Source organism: Drosophila mojavensis, unplaced genomic scaffold (genome assembly GCF_018153725.1).
Source record: "Drosophila mojavensis isolate 15081-1352.22 unplaced genomic scaffold, ASM1815372v1 contig_80, whole genome shotgun sequence".
Taxonomy (NCBI): Eukaryota; Metazoa; Arthropoda; class Insecta; order Diptera; family Drosophilidae; genus Drosophila; species Drosophila mojavensis.
The window spans coordinates 14640243-14655414 of NW_025318906.1; the positions used below are offsets into that span (position 1 = coordinate 14640243).

The 15172-nt window shown below is 42.6% G+C and overlaps 5 protein-coding genes and 1 long non-coding RNA gene across 7 annotated transcripts; 4 read left to right on the top strand and 2 right to left on the bottom strand.

Annotated features, from left to right (window-relative positions):
• Positions 1 to 239: 239 nt before the first annotated feature.
• LOC6579921 lies at positions 240 to 1477 on the bottom strand. Its single transcript, XM_002005758.4, has one exon. The coding sequence runs from the start codon at positions 1328 to 1330 to the stop codon at positions 527 to 529; it is 804 nt and encodes a 267-aa protein (XP_002005794.1). The 5' UTR covers positions 1331 to 1477; the 3' UTR covers positions 240 to 526.
• A 73-nt stretch (positions 1478 to 1550) lies between these two features.
• LOC6579922 (zinc finger protein DPF3) lies at positions 1551 to 4564 on the top strand. The gene is made up of 3 exons (XM_002005759.4): positions 1551 to 2195; positions 3012 to 3278; positions 3343 to 4564. Exons 1-3 carry the CDS (start codon positions 1775 to 1777, stop codon positions 4131 to 4133), a joined length of 1479 nt encoding a protein of 492 aa, XP_002005795.1. The 5' UTR covers positions 1551 to 1774; the 3' UTR covers positions 4134 to 4564.
• A 570-nt stretch (positions 4565 to 5134) lies between these two features.
• LOC6579923 lies at positions 5135 to 6323 on the top strand. The gene is made up of 4 exons (XM_002005760.3): positions 5135 to 5554; positions 5616 to 5860; positions 5927 to 6037; positions 6106 to 6323. Exons 1-4 carry the CDS (start codon positions 5432 to 5434, stop codon positions 6251 to 6253), a joined length of 627 nt encoding a protein of 208 aa, XP_002005796.1. The 5' UTR covers positions 5135 to 5431; the 3' UTR covers positions 6254 to 6323.
• Positions 6309 to 6723, bottom strand: LOC116804128. Its single transcript, XR_004364175.2, has 2 exons — positions 6632 to 6723; positions 6309 to 6571 (listed from the first exon to the last, which is right to left on the bottom strand). It is a non-coding gene; the product is annotated as an uncharacterized LOC116804128 (long non-coding RNA).
• Positions 6724 to 7048: 325 nt separating this feature from the next.
• On the top strand, positions 7049 to 10267 carry LOC6579924 (presequence protease, mitochondrial). The gene is made up of 2 exons (XM_002005761.4): positions 7049 to 7616; positions 7681 to 10267. The coding sequence occupies exons 1-2, from the start codon at positions 7051 to 7053 to the stop codon at positions 10190 to 10192; spliced, it is 3078 nt and encodes a 1025-aa protein (XP_002005797.1). The 5' UTR covers positions 7049 to 7050; the 3' UTR covers positions 10193 to 10267.
• A 132-nt stretch (positions 10268 to 10399) lies between these two features.
• LOC6579925 (presequence protease, mitochondrial) lies at positions 10400 to 14202 on the top strand. 2 transcript variants are annotated; one of them, XM_015163990.3, is made up of 3 exons: positions 10400 to 10491; positions 10822 to 11437; positions 11498 to 14202. In XM_015163990.3, the coding sequence occupies exons 2-3, from the start codon at positions 10860 to 10862 to the stop codon at positions 14022 to 14024; spliced, it is 3105 nt and encodes a 1034-aa protein (XP_015019476.1). In that variant the 5' UTR covers positions 10400 to 10491; positions 10822 to 10859; the 3' UTR covers positions 14025 to 14202. The 2 variants fall into 2 exon arrangements, with proteins under 2 accessions (XP_015019476.1, XP_002005798.1); XM_002005762.4 differs by lacking the exon at positions 10400 to 10491 and having other exon boundaries at positions 10561 to 11437.
• Positions 14203 to 15172: the final 970 nt, after the last annotated feature.

Consider the following 15172-nt stretch of genomic DNA (forward strand, 5'->3'; position numbering starts at 1 on the left):
ATGGTTTGATTGATCTTAGCTTAAGCTCAATGATTTTATATACAAATACATTTATATTAGTTATTGATTACTATTAATATTTGTATATATTCAATTGATAAACAATGTAAACTATTAAGGGGTTCGTTGAGTTACTTCTTGACTAGGGCACAGTTAAACGAATAATATTCAATATGCACAAAATGAATGCATGAATAATTTATTTAACAATGAATTTTCTTTTGTTTTTGAGTGTAAAAGCATTTTATTATTAAAATATATAAATACAATCGCTGCATTATAGGAAAATAATAATAAACATTTATAAAAAGTTTTGTGTAAACTATGGAATGATTCAAAATTTTATATATATATAGATTATACTATATATTCGAGGCAAATTAGACTTAGACTAAAGACAATGAAGGCGCAAATGGTGCTTAGAGATTTGCTTTTACGATTGGACGGATATGTTATATACTATTCGTTCGGAGATTCGAAGTAGACCTCATTTATGGACGTATTTGTGGTTACAATTCTTGTGCACTTAGATGTCCGTTTGGATGCTGCCTTGGGCTGGTGCTGTGGGCAGACGTGCTCCTGGCTGTGGGCGACGCGGACGGCTGGGCTCTGGAGCAAAATATGAAGGCTGCGCGGGCGCCGAAGGTGGGGCGGCCGAGATTGCTGCTGCTGCCTGACTCTGATAGTAGTCATCGCCGTATTCGCTTATTTCCCGGTTGCTGATCTCGTTGAGGCGCTTGTAGCGCTCGCGGCGTGCTTCCACTAGATAGAGTATGCCTGCGGGCAACAGCATGACGCCTCCAACTACGGCCAGGGCAAAGGACCAGCCCATATCGTTGTGTTGCCAGCCAGGCATCCAATCACGCGAATCGCCCTTGGCTCCAAATATGACCACAGCAATGAAACCGAATATGGATGCCAATACCTGGCAGGTGCCGATCGTCAGCAGCAACACCACGTAGCGATCGTCGTCGCGAGATGTGCGTAGGAACGACAACGTCAAGGGCAGGGCCAGCAGGCACATCACAAAGCAGAGCGTGGCGAAGAGCTGAACAGCGATATAGAATCCAGGCAGTAGGAAATCGTGTATTATGTAGTATTCCTCCTCGAAGACCCACATGCAGCCAGTAAAGTCGGTGTCGTAGAATCGATGTATGTCCTGGAAGTGGTTGAAGCACACCTCCCACAGGCCCAGGTTCGTGAAGCGTGGATTCTCCAGACGGCCATCGGTCACCAGCCAATAGGGCGTAGCAAAGGCAATTACAAAAAGTAGAAACGAGACTGTGGATATGCCTAGGGCGACTCGAGTGCTGCGGTTGGAGGCACCCATTGCCTGGCTATTGTTTGATTTACTTTAATGTAAAATTGCAGCAAACAAAAACAAACAAACGCAACTAGGCAATAAATAACAGAGAGCAAACTAATACAAAAAAATTATTGAGTCAGTAACACACAAAACACGCCCCGACCAGTGTGACCAGGTTTTCCGTTCAAATTTACTCAATTGGCAGCGTTGCCACATCGCTGGCACAGACTGCATACGTACGCGGCAACCCTGCAGAGTCTCTTGTTTTGTGGCATAAAAACTTGTTTGCGAAAGCAAACGAGGAAAAAATGTGTCTTTCTGGTGTTTAAATCAGCGTGGATTGCCGAAAATCATAACCCCTCACTGTTTGAGCGCGCTCTTCGCTTGTTTAATCCGCCGTAACTAAATACAATATTGTTTATAACGGGTGCGTCGCGTTGCATTTACACGAACGCCGACGGTAACAATATGGCTTCCGAAATCGCGGTAGTAAACATTGGAAACTTTGAAAAGATTCAAAACTTTTTAAATGATACCGCATACAAGGAGATACTCGAGAACAGCGAGAACTTCAACACGCGGCTGTGCATCGAGCGGCGGCTGCGAATGCCGTTCCTCGATCCCCAGACTGGCGTCGCACAGACGCATTGCGCTCTTTTTATGAAGCGAAAGCAGCGGATGCCCGGCTTTCGACATGGCCAAATCTACACGTATCCCTCGGCACGATGGCGCAAACCTAAGCGCCAATATTTACTTAATCCACACCATAGCTACCGCGCCTACCAGTACCGCGAGCACCATCTGACCCACCAGCATCAGCACCATCACGTGCCGCCGTCTGGTCCTGGAACGGTCAATGCACGTGATCATCATCAGACGGAGAGTGCAGGTAGGATATGCAAGAGATACACTTAAAGATATCATACACACCCATGCTTGCACACACACTCACGCACATGCACCCAACAAAACTCGTAGTAAAATCAATAAATCTCTTACAATTGTTTTTGCCTTTGTGTTCAGTCACATCCTTACCCACCACCCGCACTACCACCTCTGCATGGTGGTGTTATAGTCCTAAAACTGCCAAATAATAACAAATTTAAGAAATGCATAAAAAGTGATGTTTCGATTATTTGCTATATAATTAAGAATTAAAATGAATTGGCAATTAAATAAATATTTTTAAAATTTTCGAAAAAATATAAATTGATTATTTTTGATTATTATAATATTGATAAATATTATTGTAGTATGGTTTTACACTTATTTATTAACTACATCAATTAATTTATTAAAATTGATAACCACGACATACCAATTATTTCAATGTCAATTAATATTTTTCAACTGCATTTCATTCAAATTGGCCCACGGTTCAATTAGAACTGCTAAACATGTGTGAGACTTTATGAAGCTGCACATTCTATACATGCATACACACATACATATATACATATAAATGTATTCATGTCAGTGTGTGTGTGTATTGTTGTATGTGTGTACACAGCGCGTAGCCACCCCATAAGAAAAAGTTGCAAGCATATTTACAATGCGTATTGGGGGCTGATTTATATATGTTGCCATTGTATATATGTATGTATGTATGATTAGCAAACACAAACATACATACATACATACATACATAGAACATGCATGCATATATATGTCTACACATATTTATTTGTATTCTACTTTGTTGCAGCTATTGCGGCCACAGATGGCAATTCTATGGGCGCTTCAGGGGACAATGATAGCAAGGACTCTCATGCAAATGCGGAGAAAGATTGGTTCCATGAGGACATGGACTCATCGCATTACCATCACGCCGATGACTATGAAGACGACTTTGACTCTGACAATGACTTTGATGAGTCGTACAGCAGTAGAGGAAAGCGCAAGCGTGGCTCACGACCCCGCCGTACGAATGCAAATGTGGATGGCACACCGAAGCGGGGACGCAAAGGTGGCGGTAAGACACACTTGTGGCCCAATTGTGTTGCCAAGTGCTAATTAAAGCCTTCGCTCTCTTGCAGGTAATCGTCGTCGGAATGCAGCTGAAGGCGATACACCGGATCGAAGGAGGCGCGGCGGTGCTGGCAATAATGCAAATACTTCGGCTGCAGCTGCAGCGGCTGCCGCGGCCGTGGCACACGCAGCCAGCACAGCGGCTGCAGCAGCTGCCACTGGACTATACACAAACCACTCTAACTCAGCATCACCAATTCCCATTATCGATGAGACCTCACAGTCGGCTCTGGTGATGACGCCCACGCTACCCACATCGTACGAAAAGTCTTCTCTCAATGATGGTGGCGCCTCAAACGACTCAATCCCTTTGGCCACCATGGCTAGTATGGCTAGCATGTCGACAACGACTACTGCTACTCCAGCTATATACGCAACGGTAAACGCGCCACCAGCTAATCCATTGGCTAGTCCCAAAAAGCCCAAGCTACGAACGGAGCGTGAGGTGGCACAGCCTTCGCCCTACTGTGACTTCTGTTTGGGCGATCAGCGAGAAAACAAGAAAACCAATATGCCCGAAGAGCTAGTGTCTTGCTCCGACTGCGGTCGTTCTGGTCATCCATCGTGTCTGCAGTTCACGCCCAACATGATAATATCGGTGAAGCGTTACCGCTGGCAGTGCATTGAATGTAAATATTGCTCGATCTGTGGCACCTCCGACAATGATGATCAGCTGCTTTTCTGCGACGACTGTGATCGCGGCTACCATATGTATTGTCTGTCGCCGCCTTTGGTAACTCCACCCGAGGGCTCTTGGAGCTGCAAGCTCTGTATGGAGGAGTTCCACAAGCACAAGTAAAATACAATAAACAATTGAAGAGAGAACAAAGGCGTCGGCCGGTCGCTCGTTCAGTGGATTTGTGTGTCGATCGGTATCATTGTAAATGTATTTTTTATATTTTCACTTACATGCAGCTTTCGAAATTACGTATGCCTAATTTAAATTGTCATTTAAGTATTCCTTAGTAAGTCTCTAATCTTATGTACCTATATAATTTAATGATTTTGTATTCGTAACTACGCTTAAACGGAACGCCCCAAGTATTCTAAGTATTCCCAGACTTCCGCGCTAAATGAATTTACAATGTTCATTATATAAGGTCATTATTAAGCGAATCCAATCCTTGTCGTATCATTTATTTACAAAGTTTTTATGTAAATCTTATGAGAGTAATCTATGAAATTATAATTAACATAATACCAATAAATACTGCATGCCTTTTTGCATAATTCACTGGGTCTCGTTTCTCAATGCCGATAATATGATAAACAGACTATTGATACCCTGTATAATCTTGATTGCATATATATGTTATTGTATAATATAATATGATTTGTTAATAGGACTTTTGTCTATGGTCAAAAGTTAAAATAATCGCGAGATTTTTTCGAAATTATTATAGCCTTTATTTTAAAGCTTAGCATTTGATTTGATAATTCCAAAAAAAAAAATTTGTTTATCGGTTAAGATACAAATTCTTATTTTGATATTATTACTATTTAAAATTAAATCACACCATGCTCGGTTTAGTTATTATCAAATTGTTTTAAGATTCTCATAGTATTTTTATTTTATTATTGACAAAAGGTATTTGAATAGGTTTGCTTTTATTTAAGTTTACAGAATTATATCTCATCAACAAACACTCCAATTCGAACGAAATTAATTTTGTTTTATAAAAAATTTGTAAAATGTAATTAAATATAATTTGTAATTAATTTTAATAAATAGTTTTTTAGTTTTTATACAAGATAAATAGAGCTAACAAATTTTAATTAAATTTTGTATTTATTGTTTTCTTTCTGTTCTATATTTATTTAACTTCAAATCAAATTTCTGTTAGCCTTAAATTATTTTGCCCAAAGAAAACAACTGAAATATCGCACAATGGCCGATGCCTCGGGTTTGTTGATGTGAAAGCCTTTCACAACACCCAAGTGTCAATTAAAGACTAATTTCAATGTAGCTCAACAATTTGGTGAATGCTCTAACTAATAGTTCTAATTAGAGTTCTAGCAGAGGACTACTAATTGCCAAGGTGCAACTCAGGTGGTTGCAGTTGCCAAATTGCCGCTAGGTGCACTTAGTCCGTCGCAATGCGTTGCATCGTGTGGTACATCTCGCTGCTGGCTCTGCCAAGCTTGGTATTAGCTGCTCGGTTGGGTGGGCGCACCAAACGGTTTCTCATCTTTCCACGTCAATCGCCCACAAGACATCTGGTAGAATTCAAATTATAGTTTAGTTAAACCAAATTTGATTGAGCTTCTTCGTGTTTTTTAGTTTATTGCGGGCATAGGCATTCCCGCAGATTTGTCCTATGAATCCTTGGTCATTGGTCATGTACTTAAAACCGAGTTTTTTCTGCCCTACAATGCCACCGTATACAGGCAAAATCCCTATTTGCCGGAATACAAACACCAGAGTGTTCCCATAAATAGTAATTTGAATCAATTGCGACTGCTGCAAAAGCAGCCAAGCCAATTGCGTTGGCAGATTTATGCATACATTGAGCACATGTTGGATAAGTGAGTAATTTATAAGTATACATGTATATGTATATATGTATGTGTATATTTTCATATCAATTCCAGTTATGGCTATAATGGCCACGAGTGTATGCTGCAAGCTATTTGTGAGGCGAACACAATTCAGTTCTCAAAGGACTTTAGCGTGGTGCAGGAGCTGTTGCACGTGCTCTTCGCGTAAGTTTTAATAAATGAATGCCTTATAAATATTTTATAAAATAACTATAATTTATATATAACAACAGGCCCTCCACATCCCTGAATGCAGCTGCTCCCGAGGCATATGACTTCACTTTGGCCGAGAAGGCAAGCACAAAGTCGAACAGTTGTGAGATCTATGATTGTAATCTGAAGCTACTTGATTGGTTTTCTCAAGTAATGCACATAATTTGAAACACTTTAAATCTTGAATAAATTAAATATGTATTTTTATAAAGAAATTAAAAAATTATTATAAATAAATATATCTTTTATTCATAAATATGACAGCGAAAATTCTTATATTATTACATTACAATATTGGAAATATTGTGGAGCTTTCAATGAGAAGAGATTTTTTGGTGTAAAATTCAAATCTTCCTACCCAAAGTCTGTAACAAAATTATTTGTTTATTACATCTTCTGAGTGCGCCTAATATCTGTGCCATCAGTGTAATCAAACTCTTTTCACTATCAAACACACAATTATAGCTAAGCAAAGCCCAACCAAAACTGAAAATAAAAAAAAAAATAAATAAAAACAAAGGAAGCATGAAAACTCAAAGAACTTACTTGGTCTTTTCAGATTATCATAGATGCAATCGCCGCATTTCTTGAACTTTCTGACAATGCACTCGGCCATCACTGCATATTCCTCAATTGCAATACGAAATTACGTTTTAAGATCGGAGAAAACGATCCAATTTTAGAATTTTTATTCCGATTTCTGACATATATTTATCAGAGCTGGTGAGAACTAAGAGACTAGAAAATCAAATAAAAAGAAACTACAGTTTCTAGAGTTATAGATTTAGAAATTCATTTTGTTCTCAGCTTGTAGCCTATAAAATTTTGGAATCAGAATTTATAGAACCCTTTCGAACAGATTAGTACAAATTTCCCATTAATTGTTAATTTCCGGTTAAAGTAAATATATAAATATATACATATAGTGTATAAGAATTCAGTAAGTAGATATTTTCTTGAGAGCAATGCGTAGATCAGTTAAATACTTGAATGGAGTACCCCGATCACTGCGTCGAGCTCTGCATGAGACGGCTGTGGCCAGAAATTTGTCCTTTCTAGTTGAGGATGTTGTGCGGGGATACTGTGCCGAGGCTGCATCCCATAGAGAAAGTCCCCAAGTTGTCGCTGAGCGTGACTATAAGTACAAGGAGGGCCAGTTCTATCATGGATTCCAGTGTGAGCGAGTCGAGTATATCCCAGACTTCGAGCTGACGTCCTACACGCTGCGGCACAAGGAGTCGGGCCTGGAGCTGTGGTACATCGATCGCAACGATACAAATAATGTATTCTCGATCAATTTTCGGACTCCACCCGAGGACTCGACGGGCGCAGCGCATGTCCTGGAGCACCTGGCCTTGAATGGCTCCGCAAAGTATTCAGTTCGCGATCCATTCTTCAAAATGCTGAATCGATCTGTCGCCACCAATATGAATGCGCTGACTGCGCCAGACCAAACCGTGTACATCTTCTCCTCCAGAAATGAGACGGACTTCAGAAACATTCAGCGTATTTATTTGGACTCTGTGTTCAGGTGAGTCCTATGCAACTTTGTTGATATAACGAGTCCATTAAGCTTCTCTCTCCTCTCCCTCCAGGCCAAATCTGCTTTACTTGGACTTCCTCCAGGAGGGCTGGCGACTCGAGCACAGTCATGTGCATGATCGACAATCGGAGATTATTATCAAAGGCATCGTCTACAATGAAATGATTGGCATATTTTCAGAGAATAGCCGATTGTTCAGAAAAGGTCTCATGAGCAACTTGTTGCCAGAGCTCGCCTACAAGTACACGGCCGGCGGAGATCCACTGGAAATACCCAATTTAACGCACTCCAAATTGGTTCAATACCATCAGAAATATTATCATCCGAGCAATGGGCGTATTTTTTGTTACGGCTCCTTCGACCTATTGGAAACTCTGGAGGTTCTCAATGAGGAATATCTATGCGACTATGATCCCATCGACACGTCCTATAGTTATATACCGCTCCATCCGCGTTGGTCCTTCCCCCGTAACGTCCACTTGCCATGTCGTCTGGTTAACATGGGCGTTTCCAGGGAGAAGCAAAATCAAATAGGCTGCGCGCTGTTGATGTGCGATAGAACCGCCGTGCAGGAGGTCTTCGAGCTGAATGTGCTGACGGAGCTACTGATTCGTGGCCCAAACTCAGCCTTCTACAAGGGCCTGGTTGATCCGAACTTCTCTAGTGGCTTCAATAGGCATACGGGCTACTACTTCACCAGCCGAGATACGTACTTTGCTGTGGGCCTGCAGGATATACGCATTGCAGACTTTGACAGATTCCACGAGCTGTTCCAGCAGACCATCCATAAAACAATTATCGAAGGATTCGATTCCAAGCATGTGGAGAGTGTTCTGCATAATTTAGAATTAAATGTCAGGCATCGGAGGGCAGACGACGGTAATAATATCCTATTCAACTCGATGGCATTGTGGAATCATGGCGGTGATGTGTTTGCCAATCTGAGAATATCGGAAATGATGGGCCGACTGCGTGCCAGACTAAGGGATAACAAAAACTATTTACAGCAAAAAGTTGAACAATATTTCCTCGCCAATTCGCACAAGCTCACGTTGACCATGTCGCCGGATGAATCATATAGTGAGAACTTCCGGAAAGCCGAAAAGAAGTTGATACAACAAAAAATCAATGAACTCAGCCCAGAGAAATTGAGCAAAATATATCAGAATGGCCTTGAATTGGAAGCGGCTCAAAAGGCTAAGGAAAATACGAACGTATTGCCCTGCCTTTCGCTGGACGACGTTGAGGAACCAATGGGACATCCCCAGCTGACGGAGCAACTCATTGAGAGCGTGCCCACCCAATTGTGCAAGGTGCCCACCAATGATATCACCTACCTGAACTGCCTTTTCAATATTACGGCCCTGAGTCACGACGATGCCATGCTCGTGCCGCTCTTCTGCAGTGTGTTCAAGAATATGGGCACCAGGAAGCACGACTTTCGGGAATTCGACAAAATGATTCTATCGAAAACGGCTAACTTTGACTTCAAGCTGAAAGTTGTGGAAGATGTTAAGGATGGCAAGTCCTATAAAATTGGTTTGCTGATGACGACCTACGCCCTGGACAAGAATGTGAAGGACATGTTTGCTCTATGCGAGGAGCTGCTTCTTGACTTTGAGCTAGACGATACGGATCGCCTGAAGATGCTCATTGAAAACTACATATCCAAGCTATCCATAGGCATTGCAGTTTCTGGGCACACATATGCCATGCTGTGCTCCGCTGCACTGGTCAGTGATGCGGGCAAGCTGAAGTCCCATTTACTGGGCATTGATCACATCGACTTTATGAAGAGGTATACTCAACAGAATAGTACGGAGGAGATCTGTGAGAGATTAAAGGCCATTGGAGCAAAAGTGTTCAGCAAGAGCAATATGCGTGTGGCCCTCAATACCTCGGAGGCTTTTCAACCAACCGCTCTGGAGCATTATCGAACTTTTCTGAAAAAACTGCCAAAGCTCAAGAATATGAATAAGAGGAGTCAACTGAAATTGTTCAAGCCGAGCTTTCACCATTATGCTATGAATTTTCCTGTTAACTATTGCGCCAAATCATTCTTCGCAGTGCCATACTTGCATGAAGATCATCCGGTGCTGCGTGTGCTGGCCAAACTCATCTCGGCAAAGTATCTGCTGCCTGTGGTGCGGGAGCAGAATGGAGCTTATGGTACGGGCGCGAGAATTGGCTATGATGGACTCTTCCACTTCTACAGCTATCGTGATCCGCACTCTACGAGGACTTTGGATGTATTTGACAAAACGTATGAGTGGCTGGCAGCCATGAGCGATAAGCTGGATCACCAGATGTTATTCGAGGCCAAGCTGGGAGTGCTGCAGTTGCTCGATTGGTCAACAGCGCCTGGTGAAGTTGGTATGGATTACTTTATTTTAAGAGTCTCGCATGAGGAGTATTGCAAGTATCGTTCTCGCGTTCTAAGTGTAACTGCAGATGAGGTGCGCTCGGTAGTTGATAAGTACTTTAAAAAAGAGCCGCGTCATGTTGGTAAATGTATTTTAGGCCCAAAAAGCGAAAGATTAGCTTTGAAATTGCAGAACGCATGAAGTAAGCATTGTGTAATCCTGAACATGTGTATTTAATGTAGATGTAAATAAAGTATTCTTTGGTTAACCGTTAAATGCAATTTACCCTAAATTTAAATAGTTCAAAATTCGATAGTTTACTCTAATAATCGTTTAAATGAACTTTTTTAGTATTTTAGTCTCAATTAAAATACCTGAAAATACTAAGATCAATTTGCCTTTTGCAAATATATCGATAGACCTCAAGAATATTGACTGCTGAAATCTCATATGTAGTGTGCAGATGACTGAAGTTTAAAAGATTGTATTTCCTAAAATTGGTAAGTTGCATTATCTTTCTGAGTGCAAGCTGAAAGTATAAAATATAAAATAGAATTAGTGTTTGGAATTTTAATCAGATTGTAAGTCAAAATAAGTAAATTTATCGTATGCAGAAAGGCACACAATATAAATTAAGCGAATACAGCCACACACATACATATATACAGGCACACATATTTATATGCATACACGCAAAACGCAATGAATGCCGGCTGATGTAACTGAAACTCGTGTCGTGTTTTATGTTGGTTTTTATTTAACTAATGTCGCTTGTGTTGTGTTGATCTGGATAACATCTGCAACTTGTATTGTGTACTTATCATTTATAGACTCGCACAAACGAACGAACAAACAAACGAAATAAAATATGCTCACACGTCTGCAATGGTTGAAGGCGTTGCCGCGCCCACTCCGAGTGCTGCCTGGGCAAACGGTTCGACGATGCTTCAAGTCAACTCAAGTCACACTCAACGAGGGCAAGAGAGGCCCCAGTGCGGAATCAAAACTGGCGCTTGACGGCGATCTGCCCCATATTATGGGGGATCGCAAATACAAATATAGCGAAGGCCAGGTGTACCATGGCTTCCAGTGCGAACGCATCGAATATATACCCGACTTTGAGCTGGTATCGTGTACGCTGCGGCATTTGGGCACGGGGACGGAGCTTTGGTATATCGATCGGAATGATACGAATAACGTATTTTCCATTAATTTCCGTACCACTCCATTCGATTCGACGGGGCTGCCGCATATATTGGAGCATCTCGCGCTATGTGGATCCAAGAATTTTCCAGTTCGTGATCCATTCTTCAAAATGTTAAATCGTTCGGTTGCCACGTTCATGAATGCCATGACTGGACCGGACTATACGTTATATCCATTCTCAACCATGAACGAGGTGGACTTTAGGAATCTACAAAAGATTTACTTGGATGCGGTATTTAGGTGAGTTGTACCTAAAATAAATTTGCTAATTTTAATTAACCATTTTTTACGATATTATAGGCCAAATTTAGCTTACTTGGACTTTTTGCAAGAAGGCTGGCGTCTGGAGCACAAGGAATTGAACAATCGCGACTCTGAACTGGTTATCAAAGGCGTTGTCTATAATGAAATGAAGGGAGCCTTTTCGGAGAATTCGCAGGTGTTCATACAAAATCTGCTTAACAATATGCTGCCAGATCACACGTATGGCTATGTGTCTGGCGGCAATCCACTGGAGATTCCCAAATTGACGCACACGGATTTGGTTAAATTCCATCAGAAATACTATCATCCAAGCAATGCGCGCATGTTCTGCTATGGATCATTTGACTTGTTGAAAACGCTGGCATTTGTCGATAGTGAATATCTGTCCGAGCATTCGCGCATAGATAATTCCTATAGCCGAATACCAAATCAAAGGCCGTGGTCACAGCCACGCAACGTACACATTCCCAGTCGACTGGACAGCTTGGGCGCCACCTTCGATAGGCAGAACCAGATAGCTATTGCGCTGCTGATGTGCGATTCGACTGATATACAGGAGAGCTTTGAATTGAATGTCTTATCCGACTTATTGATTCGTGGCCCCAACTCGGCTTTCTATAAGAGCTTAATAGAGCCAAATTTCTCCGGAGGCTACAATCAGAGTACCGGCTTTTCCTCGGATTGTAGGGATACATACTTCGTTGTGGGTCTGCAAGACCTAAGGGTCGAAGACTTTAAACGATTCAACGAACTTTTTGATCAAACTGTGCACAAAACCATCGAAGAAGGCTTTGAAGCTCAGCACATTGAGAGCATTCTGCACAACTTGGAATTGTCCCTGAAGCATCAGAGCCCCCATTTTGGAAATGCCCTGTTGTTTAACTCGACATCTCTGTGGAATCATGATGGTGATATTGTGAGCAGCCTACGGGTGTCGGAGATGATAGCCCAGTTACGCTGCTGCCTTAAAGAGAATAAAAAGTATCTCCAGCAGAAAATGGAGAAGTACTTCGCAAATAATACTCATAAGCTTACGCTAACAATGTCACCGGACGAAATGTATGAGGAGAACTTCAAGCAGGCTGAGGCCGAGATGCTGAAACAGAAAGTGAGTGCACTCGACTCCAAAAAGCGCAAAGAAATATATACGAATGGCCTCAAACTGGAGGCCTCTCAAAAGGCCAAGGAGTGCACCGATGTCTTGCCGTGCCTAACTCTGAACGATGTTAAGGAACCGCCCAAGTTACCAACGATAGAGACGAAAACAATTGTCGACGTTCCCACGCAACTGTGCAAAGTGCCCACCAACGAGATTTCCTATCTTAAGTGCCTGTTCAATATCACGGGCCTGAGTCGAGATGAACTTGTGCTTATCCCACTATTCAGTAACGTCATTGATGATATGGGCACCAGCAGCCACAATTTCCGTGACTTCGACAAGCTCGTTCTTTCGAAAACCGCTGGCTTTGACTTTAAGCTGAACTTCGTTGAGAATGTAAAGGATGCCAAGTCGTATCAGATGGGCCTGATGATGACGACGCATGCGCTGGATAAGAATGTGAAGGATATGTTTGCGCTGTGCGAAGAGCTGCTCCTCAACTACAAGCTAGACGACACGGAGCGCCTGAAGATGCTGATTGAAAACTACATTTCTAATATATCAGTTGGAATCGCCAGCTCCGGTCACCTGTATGCCATGTTAAGTGCCGCTGCGCTGGTCAGCGATGCTGCCAAACTGAAATCCCTGTTGTCCGGCGTTGATCACATCGACTTCATGAAGAAGTATGTGGAGCAACACAGCACAGAGGAGATCCGTGACAGATTAAAGGCTATTGGAGCGAAGGTGTTCAGCAAGAGCAACATGCGAGTGGCCATCAATACCTCGGAGGCCTTTCAAGCAACCGCCCTGGAACACTACCAGAACTTCCTGCAGAAGCTGCCCACGCTCAAGGATATGAATAAGAACAATGAACTGAAACTGTTGGATCCGAGTTTTCAGCACTATGTCATGAATATTCCTGTCAACTACTGCGCCAAGTCATTCTTCGCAGTGCCATACTTGCATGAAGATCATCCGGTGCTGCGCGTCCTGGCCAAGCTCGTTTCGGCCAAGTATCTGCTGCCCGTGGTGCGGGAGCAGAATGGAGCTTACGGCGCTGGTGCGAAAATAGGCTCAGATGGCATATTTGCATTCTTCAGTTATCGGGATCCGCACTCCACGAAGACACTGGACGCCTTCGATAAGACCTACGATTGGCTGCTGGCGGAGAGCAATAAGCTCGATCAGCAAACGCTTTTCGAGGCAAAGCTGGGTGTACTGCAGCAGTTGGACTCACCCACAGCGCCTGGAAACATCGGCATCGACTTCTTCCTCTACGGAGTGTCGCAGGAGATGTTTGTGAAGTATCGATCCCGCGTGCTGTCCGTAACACTTGACGAACTCCGAGCCGTTATCGACAAGTACTTCAAGGAGGAGCCCAAACACGTTGGCAAATGTATTTTAGGACCAGCAAACGAAAACTTAGAAGAGGAAACTAAACTGAAATGGAAGATCATATCCTAAATGAGACGCATTGCAAATCCAAAAATCTGACTGTATATACATATAGATAACCATAAGCTACAGTTGTTCTATTTCTATTTTATATACTTTGTTTATCTTGTGTAAGTTTTTGTTTTCGCCAGCGAAAGCAGTTGATTCTGTATGTTAACGATAATTAAAGCAAGTTGTCTTTGTTAAATGGCTTTCTGTTTATTGAGACCTGATTTATAAATATATAAATTGTTAATAAATAATACGGTTTAGCATTTAATAAGGTTGAGGAATTTTAAGATTTAGAATTCAATAGAATCAGCAGGCATTTAAATTCAAGTCGAAGTCCTATCCAATTAGAATCTAAGGCAACTGATTCTGATTCACTACCCATTACAATCCAATTGGATTTGCTTCTCTTCCTCAGCCATGTCTTTGCCGAGGGGGTTTGCCACTGATGCCGCATATTTTGGAGCTGCTGTGGACTTTTTGCATCGTTATGCGTGGATATATCGCGAGGCGAATACATCCTGCCTCAAGTCACTCGATGAGATGCCTGGCTATATGAAGGACTATTTCCTGGAATTATCAAATGAGCAGCTAAACAGATTTCCATTTGTGCATGAGGCGTTGGAGGACTGCCCCGAGGAGGTGCTACGCTTTCGCCAAGAGATTGCAAATTTGACGCCCACTCAAGCAGCTGCCTCAGCTGCAGGCGAATCGCCCAGAAAGTCCAAGAGAAATAATTGCAAAATGTCAATCAAGAAATTGCATGAAATTGATAAGTTGGCCTCACACATACATGGGCATTGTCCAGACACAAGGGGCATCATCGACCTGGGGTCTGGGCTGGGCTACCTGAGCGAGGCGCTGCTCCAGTTGAGTGACAATTATCTGATACTCGGCCTGGAAGCCGAGGAGCAAAGAGTACAAACAGCGCGAGAGAGAACTACGAATTCCAATTCGATTAGCTACGAGCAGCTCCTCATCACAGCCGACGCCAGCTGCCGTGCTCGCATTCAGGAGCATGCAGCTGCGCTGGGGCTGGAGCGGGCGCCCACTGCAATCGTTGGCCTCCATGCCTGCGCCGACTTGAGCATCAGTGCAATGCTCCTGTTCCTGCGAATGCCTCAGGTGCGCTGCCTTCACATTATGCCCTGCTGCTACCACAAGCTCGC

Coding starts and splice junctions, on each gene's coding strand:
- LOC6579923 (XM_002005760.3), top strand. CDS start 5,432: ATGCGTTGCATCGTGTGGTACATCTCGCTGCTGGCTCTGCCAAGCTTG. Junction 5,861..5,926: donor ATTGAGCACATGTTGGATAA/GTGAGTAATTTA, acceptor TATCAATTCCAG/TTATGGCTATAATGGCCACG. Junction 6,038..6,105: donor CTGTTGCACGTGCTCTTCGC/GTAAGTTTTAAT, acceptor ATATAACAACAG/GCCCTCCACATCCCTGAATG.
- LOC6579922 (XM_002005759.4), top strand. CDS start 1,775: ATGGCTTCCGAAATCGCGGTAGTAAACATTGGAAACTTTGAAAAGATT. Junction 2,196..3,011: donor TCATCAGACGGAGAGTGCAG/GTAGGATATGCA, acceptor ACTTTGTTGCAG/CTATTGCGGCCACAGATGGC. Junction 3,279..3,342: donor GCGGGGACGCAAAGGTGGCG/GTAAGACACACT, acceptor GCTCTCTTGCAG/GTAATCGTCGTCGGAATGCA.
- LOC6579924 (XM_002005761.4), top strand. CDS start 7,051: ATGCGTAGATCAGTTAAATACTTGAATGGAGTACCCCGATCACTGCGT. Junction 7,617..7,680: donor TATTTGGACTCTGTGTTCAG/GTGAGTCCTATG, acceptor CTCTCCCTCCAG/GCCAAATCTGCTTTACTTGG.
- LOC6579921 (XM_002005758.4), bottom strand. CDS start 1,330: ATGGGTGCCTCCAACCGCAGCACTCGAGTCGCCCTAGGCATATCCACA.
- LOC6579925 (XM_015163990.3), top strand. CDS start 10,860: ATGCTCACACGTCTGCAATGGTTGAAGGCGTTGCCGCGCCCACTCCGA. Junction 11,438..11,497: donor TACTTGGATGCGGTATTTAG/GTGAGTTGTACC, acceptor ACGATATTATAG/GCCAAATTTAGCTTACTTGG.